The following is an 11,321-nucleotide window of genomic DNA, read 5'->3' as shown; positions in this document are numbered from 1 at the left end:
GTGTGTCTTAGTTCTTAGCAGCCTAGTTCAAAGGCCACATGGAAGAAAATAGATACAAATACCACTGGATTATTCTCATTGAAAGCACTGGAAATTCTGTATGTGTATGTACTAAACTTATCCTTAATAGATTATATATGTGCAATAGGAAATAAGGAAATATTTCACGAGTATGAGGAATATACTGACCTTTGTTGTGTAGAAACCTGAGGATTTCTGGAAGTCATCTATTTAATATAATCAATATCTTTGGCAATTTGTTTATTACAAAAAAAGGAGCTACAATTAATGGATGCATTGTTACAAGACTTTAATAACTGCAACAATCTGTCATTGCTGAACATTTCTATGTGTAAAATAAAACTGGTTTGATGACAGGTTTTCACAGTTTTTTTGAGCGTCTCTGTCTCCCTTGCAGTCGCTCTTCTGCTTGATTCATTTTCAGGTTTGAGTTCTAATAATTACACAGAGCTGCTGGACACGATTGCGTATGTTCTTTCTCTATTAAAGTGCATCTGCATTACCGACTCAAAAGTGATTTTATGTGCAGCAAAACCTTGATATACCTCCACAAATATTCATGCATTTGGTTGAAATCTTCCTTTGATACAGTACAAACTTAAAAGCCTTTATTTTCTATTTTTTGGATGCTTTTTAGGTTATGCATTTTCCCCTGAAGGCTGCAGTGACTGCTGCACTTTTGTAGCTCCAACAAATCAAGCATGTGCTTCAGCATTGGCAGCACCCATCAGGCTGGTCTCTTTGGTCTAAAAGAGGAGCAACACCTTCTACGCTCGGCTGCTTAAGTATCAGCGATTTGCGGCTCTTCAGCCTGTAAGCTAAAGTCAGAAATATGGCATCGACGTGCTCCTTCTCAGAGGGATCCTTGGCTGAAGTTTCAAACAGTGGGAAGCTGTAGCCGTCAGCGAACGATTGAGCAGTGCACGTGGGAACCTCTCGCTGACCCTGCAGGTCACACTTATTTCCCACTAGGATGCGGGGCACGAGGGGTCCCACACAATGTCTGCTGCACTCGTCGATCCACTCTGGAATGCTCTGGAAGGAGGAGAGGCTTGTGACGTCATACACAAAGATGACGGCTTGAACGCTGCGGTAATAGTGCTCCACCATGCTCTTCCTGAAGCGCTCCTGGCCGGCTGTGTCCCAAATCTGCAACTGGGAGAGCAGAAACAGAACACAAGCAGGTATCAAACCACCTCATGTAAATGTGTAGGAAGCAGGGTTGGTGTCAATAATAACTGTAATTATTTACAATAATAATTGATCATTAATTACAATTGTGATGTAGTTCTATTTGTAACTTTAATTGAAAACATCTGTTGCTGTCGTAATCATAATTGAATTGTAATTGAGTTCAGATAATTGACTTTGTAATCTTATTTGGCATGGAAATTCTATAAAAACTGTCGTTTACAATTTAATGAAACACTATAGTTCTATGGCTTACACACATACTGTACGTGTACGTAGTTAGCAATTTTTAAAATATGTTTCAATTTTACCCACTAACTGTCAGTTCTCTTTAAGATCATTTTAGCATTTAAAAAAAATAAAAAATAAATCTAGGGGTATACTATGAGAAAAAAGGCACAGATGCCCACATCAAAAATATTTATACCAATATTTTAATGGATAATGAAGCCTAATAAGGTGGGAGGGATTTAACTGAGTGTTTATTGAAGACGTAATTGTAATAGAAAAATAGGAAGTAGGCAAAAATCAATCCCAAATTCAATCTAGCATCTTCACCTTAGCTAGCTGAGAAGTTTTGGTCTTTGGGAATACAAGAGTAATCTGGGAAAAACACACAAGATATTTTTTGGTGGGAGCTAAAATCAAAATAATATCAAAAAAACATTGAGTAACCTTCCTTTAGATAAATCAAATAAACTGCTGCACTGCACTGAATAATCATTAAAGTTCTGCTGCTAGTGTATAAGTCACTGAATGGGTTGGGCCCAAATAACATCAGTGAGATGTTATTCATGTATGAACCCAGCAGGTCTCTCAGATCTATGGACACAGGTCAGATAGTGGAGCCCAGAGTTCACAGCATGTTTCATTATGCTGCAGCAGAATTAAAGTCTGCACAAAATGTGTCAAGTCAAAAACTCTCAGTTTCCTAAAACTATTTAAATGTTTGTTATTTTACTATTTCACTGCTAAAAAAATAGCAAACTGTCCGTATGAGTGTATTTTTTGATTGGACAAATGCTGTATTATGAATCATGTAAGGCACAATGAGTTGCCTTGTGTATGAAATTCATCAATCCATCCGTTTTCTGACCTGCTTGTTCCTTTTTTTAAGGATTGCGGAGTGTATAAAATGTGCTTTACAAATAAATGTCCCTTGTCTTTAGTACTGGACTGTTACCAGTTGATGAGCTGAATAGGTATGGAGGTAGAGTTGTGTCTTCATTATTCAATTAAAAAAAAAAAATAATAATAATAATAATAATAATAATAATAATAAATAATCACTTCAATCAACAAATAAAGTAAGATACCTTTTCAACCAAAATAAATAAATAAAATAAAACTAAAAAGTTTACTTCCATCAAAATTAAATATTTTCAGAAAAAAAGTGTTAAAATACAAAATAATATTTGAGACAACAAAACTTTTAACTTAAAAATACATATTTTTAATCAAAGGAAGAAAAAAAAAAAGTGTTCAAATGCAATTATTTGGGACTGGAATATTATTTTGCATTTAAAGATGAAGACAGAGTTCCAGCAGCAGAAAAATAAAACACTTTTTTTTTCTTTATTTGGAAATATTTATTTTTGATATAAGTAAACTTTTTTTTTTTTTTTTTTTGATTGAAAAGGTTATTTTTTTTATTTTATTGTTTTTAAGTGATTTTTCTTTTGATTGAAAAGTTGTTATTTATATTTATCGAATAATAAAGACACAATTCTACCTCCGTAAATAGGTAAATAGGACACCCTTTATGTGCTCACACTAAACAAACAGCAGTGTTTGATCTAAACCGTGTGGTCCTCTCACCTTGATGCTTTCTCCATCCAGCTCCAGCGTCCTCTCTCTAAAGTCCACCCCGATGGTAGCTTCGGGATTTTTCAGGAAATTTCCCCCACAGAACCGGTAGGTGAGACACGTCTTCCCCACATTCGAGTCTCCGATGACTATTATCTTAAAAACGCGACACTTTTGATCGTAGCTTCTGGAGAGCTCCAGGGAGTCTGTTGGACTGAATACCGACTCAAATTCTGCCCCAGCTTTGTTTTCCACAGCCATCTCACATTTTGTCGCGAGCTATGAGCTCACGCGCTCAAAGTATCGCGAGAACTCAAAGCCCTGCGCCACAGCAACATCATAAATGTGTGTGAACGTGGCTAGTTTAGCGACTGTTTTCTCTCACAAATGCAAATATTTAAAGTTTAGACATTAGTCTGATACAAAACACAAAATATTCACAATCAAACATGATGGATGAGTTTAATAACAATAGAAAGTGGTACATTATGGAACTAAAGGATGAAATAAAACAAAACACCAACATAAACCACTTTAAAAAGATGATTTCAAGACATATATCATTAGTAAGTATAAGAAAGAAGAGCAACAATTTTACCTACAATAATATATAATGGTATAACATATACTAATAATTAATAAACACAATAAAAGGTATACAAGTGCTGGTCATATAATTAGAATATCATGAAAAAGTTGATTTATTTCAGTAATTTCATTCAAAAAGTGAAACTTGTATATTATATTCATTCATTACACACAGACTGATATATTTCAAATGTTTATTTCTTTTAATTTTGATGATTATAACTGACAATTAATGAAAATCCCAAATTCAGTATCTCTTGACAGAGAATATTATTAATTTATATATTGCCACACTAAATTTAATTGATGAAATTTGTGTCGTAGATGTGAAATAGTATAGTATAATATCAATATTATGTACATGGCATGTAGATTCGTGTGTGTGTGTATATATATATACAGTATATATATTCCGCTGAAGAATTAGACAATTGGGTGTTGTTTGTTCTGTTTTTGTTTTTCCAAAAACTGCCAAAATAAATTCAAATTAAAATAAACAATGTCTGATAAAACCGCTACCTACTTTTGAACCACTGCTGATCTGTTTGTTTGATAATAGTTATAGACGTATGTTTAGTTTCCAGTCCTAAATCTGTCACAGATATAAATACATTGAGTAATACATGTTGAGACTCCTATTCACTTGGTACATGTGTCACTATTGTGTGATGAGTTATACATTTTAAATCAGGGTGCTGTCTTGTTTTCCTGTTTATGGATTGGTCAACATTCTACTGTGTTTGTAGAATGAAAAGAGGTCTGATAGACGTGGTCTGGATAACATGAAATTACTGGAATGCATCTTGTCCTGCACATTATGGATCAGGAAAATGCTGAACTTTGATCACATTGAGCAATCATACTGTAATAGCTGCTGTTATCACTAATAACCATCTTGATACCATTGTTTATTCTCACTGACTCAGAGTGCACGTGTCCCAGAAATTGATTGTCTGAGTCAGCAACTAAGTTTTCCTTTGCTTACTCCACAACCTTATTATCAGTGCTGCTACTTCTGAATTATGGGTGCAACTTCTACTATACTTATATATTATGCTGCGTTCACACCGAATGCGTCATGTGCGGCACCGGACGCATCTGCCGCACAAAATGTACCGCAGGGTCCACAGGATCAAAAAATGTCCCCATTCGCATCATACTCACTTTTGAAGCGAAGCCCCGCCCACTAGCTACACATCCAACTGAAGCGAGGAGCTGTGCTCTTTTTTTCTCCTCTCATAATCATAAACCAGCAGTGAAAAAAGCCGGTGTGATTAGCGGCTAATGCTGCATTCACAACGAATACTTCTTCTGCGTCACCGGATGCATCTGCCGCATGATCATACGCACGTCTGAAGGGAAGCCCCGCCCACCAGCGACACATCCAACTTGGTGAGTTAACAAAAACCACCAGTGAAAAAAGCTGGTGTGATTAGCGGCTAATGCTATCCTAGCTCAATGCCGACTTTCAAAGATGAAAACTACAGAGAGAGCTGATCGCACCGCACTGCCGCACTGGAAAGATTTCGCATCTGGGATGCATCTATCTATTGACTTTGTATGTAATCTGGATGTAAGGACATTTCGTTACGCATCCGGTGTGAACGCAGCATTAGGGATGCACTGAAATGAAAATTCTTAAACCTAAAATGAGAAAACCAAGGCCTACATCCGAAAACACCGCAAAAAATGATACAAATTACCAGTCTCATTGCATTTATGGCTATGAATGTGTACTAAGTTCACTAACATTAAAACATTGCAATTGTATAAATGAATATTAATGCTTCAAAGAATAAATCAATTAAAAATATGAAAATATTTACTGACATTCCAACAATGCACAATATAAAATAAAATTGAAAATGTAAATAAATTAAAATGTTTAACTTGACCCGACTCATACAGGCCTATAACTAACTGAGCTGCTGGAAGAGGGTCAAAACAAATACATGCATTGAAATTTTTGGTGTCCAGGTTTTAGGTGCATCACTAAATACAGTTTGTACAGCTCACTAGGAGTCAAAAAACAAAAGTACACAAAATCTTTTTTGAATCAACAAACTTTTATTTTGATCCATATCTTTAAAATCTAACAAGCCGCCATCTTTCACATTATAGCACACACAACACCAACAATCAATCACTCAGCGTCACTAGTTACCAGTTTAAAATGTTCAAAGAAATTTAAATAAATGCTGCCGTGTGTACAGAATACTGAGTCTCTTACAACTAAACAAAATAAAAGCAACACTGCAGTTCCTTAAATAATAAACTGATAACTAAGTGAAGGGTTTGAACAATGGCTTCTCAACAGTTTTTGCCTTTACAGACCAAATCCTTATTTTAAACATAAAATTAAATGTATTGAAACACATAAAATTGGAAAAAATAAATTAACAAAAACATGTATAATAAAACATACACACTGTTGATATAAATAATTTTGAGATGAAATGACAAAGTGAAAACATTTAAAACAGGAGAGTGTACCATGGCAAATAGTGGTGCTGCACGATATTGCATTTTTGGCCGATATCCGATTTAATTTTTATTTTTAAACACAGCAAACACAGACATAAGTCGCAGCTAAAAATGATGTAACATCAGTAATCATTCCTGCAAAATAAGAACAATACTTTAACTTAAGTCAATATGTCAAATATGCCTTAAAAAAACCCAAACTTGCAGCATATGCCACTTAAAACAGTTAATACGTCCTTAAATGTTGTATTTGAGTGGCCGAAAACACATTGTGTCACACCCATGTATGAGGAAAAGATCAAACAATTTGGAAAAAATCAATAAATTCAGGGAATAACTCTACTTTGAGATTGTTGATTTTGTTGGTTTGCAAACCGATAAATTTGTCCCACATATCGGCAGGTCAATGATATCGTGCATCGCTAGCGGAAAAAAGGCATTAACAGAAGCCTTAACCTGAGAAAGCGTGTAGTATATTGTCATTAATGTTCTTCCAAAATAGTTTTCCAGCATAGGGCATGAAACAATTCAAAATATTCATCAACAAAGAGGACCAGAGTCCTGTTATTGGCTATAGTTCACACACGTGAGGCACTTTAACTGCCTGGCATCATCCTGAGAAATAAAAGTCAACATATTCTGCCTTAAGCGTGCGCTCATTTATTTACAGAAGATATTAAATTTCACTCTGAGATCTTTTTGGAATACTAATATTTCTCACACCAAAAATATCCTCAGTTGACTTTTACAGCCCGTTTTAACATGCAACTAGGAAGTTTCCAGCAAGAAATTTGTGTTCATAAGCACGTGAGGTATAAATAATAATTCGTTTTGATCAACATGAATCCATCTAACCTTAAACCTGCTGCTTACCCTGTTGATTGTGGGTGCGTTGCACGTTTCAAGCTTACAGTTCATTTGGTTGAAGGGTTCGCTACACTCCAAAATAAGCCCTTACTAGAAAAATCACATTTAACAAATGAATAAAGCCAATTATTTTTCTTTTCCTATATGACTTGAGATGATATGATGATACACTTAACTTCCTCTCGATCTCTGCCTTTACTTATTTTTATGGAGACATGCATTATGGAAAATACAGGAAACTGTCCATCATTACACATAATACTCATCATTTTTTAATGGAGGTAAAATTAGGTAGTCCTGTCATATTGTGGTCAATGCTGAATACTGGCATTGGTGATTAACGTTGGCTTGAACACATTTTCACACCAAGGCTTTAAAACACACTGTCTCACAGCCTTTTAGCAGCTTATGATCCCAGTTAGAACTCACCGTTTGGCTTTTATCACAAAAAAGTGGAAAAAGTGTAAATAACCATGATATTTAATATTGGTATTTGTTTTTAGATAGAGAAAATGTTGTGCTTATACTGTAGACGACAACTTCACCAATGAAACCACCCTGTAAAAAGCCATTGTTTTATAAATAAGTCAACTTTTAAACACATGATTGTTTTCAACTACCAGTTCTCATCTGAGAACGAGCTGGAGCTGCCAGTGTCAGAGTCCACGTCCGTCAGTCCATCAAAGTCCCAGTCGGCGCTGGATCCGCTGTCGTCGTCCTCCTCCGTGGAGAAGCTCTGAGCCGAGCCCAGGCACACGGGATACACGCGTGTGGAGACGCACACAGGTCCCAGCGTGGACACGTACACCGCCATCACGTTCTTCCACGCGTCTCTAGCTGGGTCGTACTCGTGGATGAGGACTCGGTTCTTGTTGTGCTGCAGCAGAGTCTGCGTGAGAAGCAGCAGCTTTTGGTTGTGCTGGATCACCTGGTAGTTCAGAGCTCGACTGTCGATGGGGATGTCCCCTAACCTCCTCCACTCTCCTCTGGTCGGGCTGTACGCTTTCACCACTGGGATGTCGCACACGCAGATGATCTGGTCCTGGAACACACACGCTTTGTGGAGCTTATCTCTTCTGAGTGAGCCGCAGTGTCGCCAGCGGTTCCTCTTTGGGTCGTAGCAGAGCATCCTCCTTTTGTTCACCACATACAAGTGATCGTTCAGCGCCACCACCTGCATTTTACCCAAAGAGTGAGGCAGAGGAGCTACAAATGTCCACTGGTTCCTCTGGATGCTATAACACTCAACTTCTTTCAGTCGAGTATCCGTAACTGGATTTCTGCCACCCAAGAGGTACACATGTCCATTAAGGTAGCCCATCCCAGAATGAATCCTACCCAGAAGCCTCTCTGCCAACTCCAGCCAGCTGTTATGCACAGGGTTGTAAAGCCAGAAGTGTTTTGAAAGATGAGAGGCGAGGTACAGGTTGTTTTCAGGTGTGGCACAAGCAATTAAAGATTCCATGGTGGATCGTTTGTAGTCCTGACTGCTGAGGTCTTCTAAAGGAGGGGCCATGAAATACAAGTCCTCGGAGAAAGGATCGCAGCACATGATGTTGTCGTTGGGTAGGCCGAAGAAGAGGATCATTTCTTTCGCGGTCACGCCGATTCTGTGTTTCGGTAGATCCAAAGCTTGAGGGATGGCACAGCCAGCCTCGGCGGACTTGTTCAAAAACGACGCCAGGAATTTCTCCATCAAAGGCCGCGCCATGAGGGTTTCAAGGTAACACTGGTCCTTCTCCGTGAACAAGTTCCACCTCACACATTTGAGTGCTTGTAGCGCGTCTTCTTTTTTCTGAGGTGCGTTTGTCTCGATCCACTGCAGAGCAGCCGAGCACACGTTCTTCTCACAGTCCACATCCAATGTGTCCAGTGACAAGAGCTCCTTTAACTGCATCAAATCCAGCTCACACAGGTCACCGCTGACACACACCTGGCTGAAGTTCCTGGCGATGAACACTTGTGCGTTCTCCTTGAGTTCAGGATCGTCATAGGTGTCTGAAAACTTCAGTATCCCCACACAGTTGGAGAGGTCCAGCCTCCTGGTCATGAAACTGGAGCAGGCTTTCCTGATGTACTCCAGCTGGAGCATATTGGAGGCAGAATACAGCCTCTGGACGTTACTTTCTGTAATAGTAACTCTACCTGTGTAGCAATAGTCAATGATGACCGACATGGACTCAGAGTCCACACCGTGGATGAGCACCTTCTCCTGGATGCTCTCGTTCAGCCCCCCGGTGAACATGCTCTTAAAGTAGGGGCTGGCAGCGGACAGCACGTTGCGACTACACACAAACACATCTCCTGGTTCCTCACGGGAGTCTTCCTCACCCTCGACCCGGATAGTGACGTCACCAAGCAACCGACAATCGTAAAGCATCTTCAGCTCCTTCACCAAACCTCGAGCATGACCCAAGTCCTCCAGCACCTCAGGGCCGCTGAAGCAGCTCAGCGCCGACGCCATAGCCGCCGCCGCCGCTTTCTGGAAGTGATTCAGGGATTTCACGTCGGCGCAGGGTTAGCCAAACACACCGTCATGCATCCAACGTCCTCTGTGTGGAGAAACAGTCCTTGTGTTGAGGCTGACAAAACGAGTCCGTGTGAAAATTCTACACAGCGCAGATACATACATTACCTGAGACTTAACAGCAAAGCGCTCGCCTCTTTGCACCTAAACCAAACTCTCCCGCCATAATGCCGTGTCTCAGCTAGAAGCAGTCCACAAACTAAGCATATGTTTTAAATCTAATGGCAGGGTTTTTTTTTTTTTTTTTTTTTTTAAGCTCTCTCAACCTTGTTTTTTGTTTTGACGGGAGACGACGGAAGAAGGTCCGTCAGACACAACACTTCCGGTTTTAATTTTCACAACAAGACACTATATCACTTGTGAATCTTGTACAATATCAGTAAAACATAGATTCAAACCATCATCCAACACGTTTGAACTAATTATAGTTGAAATGTAACTTCAGGGCAACAATACCATATATTTTATGCGTTTTTATTATCATAACTTTGGGAACATTTTATTATTTTGAAAAGGTCGTTGGTTAACATCTGCTTCGTGTCACAAGCAGTCATAAGAAGTAGGGCATGGCGTTCTGATTGGTTGATCCAAATTACTACCATTCACGCCAATATTTATTTATGTATTTGTCTATCTATTTTTTTCAATTTCTTTATCTTGTCGTTGATTAGTCAACACTTTATTTTCCAAGCCAATCACATTATGTTAGTTTTAATAATCACCTAATTTTGCAAAATCAAATGCATTTTGAATACAGTTTTTCATAGAAAGTAGTTGTAAAATATATAAACAAACATAGGAACAATTCTTTCCTTAATGTCTGTTGTTCCTATTGGGTCTAGATTTTTCTTCTTCCTTCTCATCTTTCAATGTTTCTAAAACAATAATAACTGAGTCTACTATAATAATACTATTAGCATTATAAAACTTACTCTAAGGTCACCTAAAAGTTGTATTTGTTAGGCCTCTGTTTCAAGAATGTTTCATTTGATTGCACCTTTGGGAGCAATGCTCACAGGAACTGTATTGCCATAGATTTAGCTTTAAATAGCAAAATCAGGCATATTCTCTGACCATGGGTTGTCTTCTAGTTCTGCTCCCATGGTATAAGTAAGCAAGAAGAAACAATAGGTCTTCACTAGAGTAGAAAATAATCTAATAAGTCAAATCTGTCAAACAATGTCTAGTTACTCATGACCTTTAACAAAAGGAGAATGTCCTAAATATGAATTAAAAAAAAAAAAAAAGTCATATTTAGGCACAAGGTTTACTTAAATTTATTACATGTACAAAACAAAAAAGAGATATTGTTGCTGGTAACATAAATGACATGGTATGGCTTTATGTAAATTTGCGGTTGAGATCATTGATTTTGCGTAATGCATCATGGTTGTGGATGGTCTTGTGCACTGTGAGGAGGAAGGGAAAGGCAGATGGAAGCTCTACCCTTCGACTCAGTTTCTGGTGACCCCAGTGGAGGCAGCGCAGTCTCTCTGCCAGATCACGTCTCCCGGCTCGCTCCAGTGCATCCTGCAGCAATTTGGTTTTGTTGGGTTTGTCCCATGATTTCTCATACCTGTGCGTAAACAAGTCCATTTGATAGGAGATTCAAACATGGGTCAGGAGCCAACAGTTAACAATGAATGAGTTGGTCAGCTTTTTTGATTTATTGGTAAAAAGTAATACATTTCAAGGAGAGATGCGGTGTTACTAGGATGAGAACTATGTCAAAACAAGCAGATAATCTGATGGGAATGCTTTAATTTGCCAATGGTTCTCAATCTATGGAAGAGAATTAGGGCCAGTTTTGATGGAAAAAATTATGGGCAAATCAAGA

At 38.3% G+C, this 11,321-nt stretch overlaps 2 protein-coding genes across 4 annotated transcripts; both read right to left on the bottom strand.

Annotated features, from left to right (window-relative positions):
• Positions 1–293: 293 nt before the first annotated feature.
• Positions 294–3,303, bottom strand: LOC114455072 (ras-related protein Rab-33B). Of its 2 annotated transcripts, none has more exons than XM_028436081.1 (2): positions 3,031–3,303; positions 294–1,176 (listed from the first exon to the last, which is right to left on the bottom strand). In XM_028436081.1, exons 1-2 carry the CDS (start codon positions 3,277–3,279, stop codon positions 730–732), a joined length of 696 nt encoding a protein of 231 aa, XP_028291882.1. In that variant the 5' UTR covers positions 3,280–3,303; the 3' UTR covers positions 294–729. The 2 variants fall into 2 exon arrangements, with proteins under 2 accessions (XP_028291882.1, XP_028291883.1); XM_028436082.1 differs by having other exon boundaries at positions 294–1,170.
• A 2,409-nt stretch (positions 3,304–5,712) lies between these two features.
• On the bottom strand, positions 5,713–9,785 carry kbtbd7 (kelch repeat and BTB (POZ) domain containing 7). Of its 2 annotated transcripts, none has more exons than XM_028436196.1 (2): positions 9,588–9,785; positions 5,713–9,509 (listed from the first exon to the last, which is right to left on the bottom strand). In XM_028436196.1, exon 2 carries the CDS (start codon positions 9,419–9,421, stop codon positions 7,574–7,576), a length of 1,848 nt encoding a protein of 615 aa, XP_028291997.1. In that variant the 5' UTR covers positions 9,422–9,509; positions 9,588–9,785; the 3' UTR covers positions 5,713–7,573. The 2 variants fall into 2 exon arrangements, with proteins under 2 accessions (XP_028291997.1, XP_028291998.1); XM_028436197.1 differs by having other exon boundaries at positions 9,593–9,785.
• Positions 9,786–11,321: the final 1,536 nt, after the last annotated feature.

Source organism: Gouania willdenowi, chromosome 21, assembly GCF_900634775.1.
Source record: "Gouania willdenowi chromosome 21, fGouWil2.1, whole genome shotgun sequence".
In the NCBI taxonomy this organism is placed as follows: Eukaryota; Metazoa; Chordata; class Actinopteri; order Blenniiformes; family Gobiesocidae; genus Gouania; species Gouania willdenowi.
Note: the sequence above shows the minus strand (reverse complement) of the source record. Positions and strands in the feature narration are given on the sequence as shown.

What these genes read in the sequence shown, in the direction of transcription:
- LOC114455072 (XM_028436081.1), bottom strand. Translation starts at nt 3,279, where the DNA reads ATGGCTGTGGAAAACAAAGCTGGGGCAGAATTTGAGTCGGTATTCAGT. An exon ending in TGGATGGAGAAAGCATCAAG is followed by an intron (nt 1,177 to 3,030) that starts GTGAGAGGACCA and finishes CTGCTCTCCCAG; the next exon opens with TTGCAGATTTGGGACACAGC.
- kbtbd7 (XM_028436196.1), bottom strand. Translation starts at nt 9,421, where the DNA reads ATGGCGTCGGCGCTGAGCTGCTTCAGCGGCCCTGAGGTGCTGGAGGAC.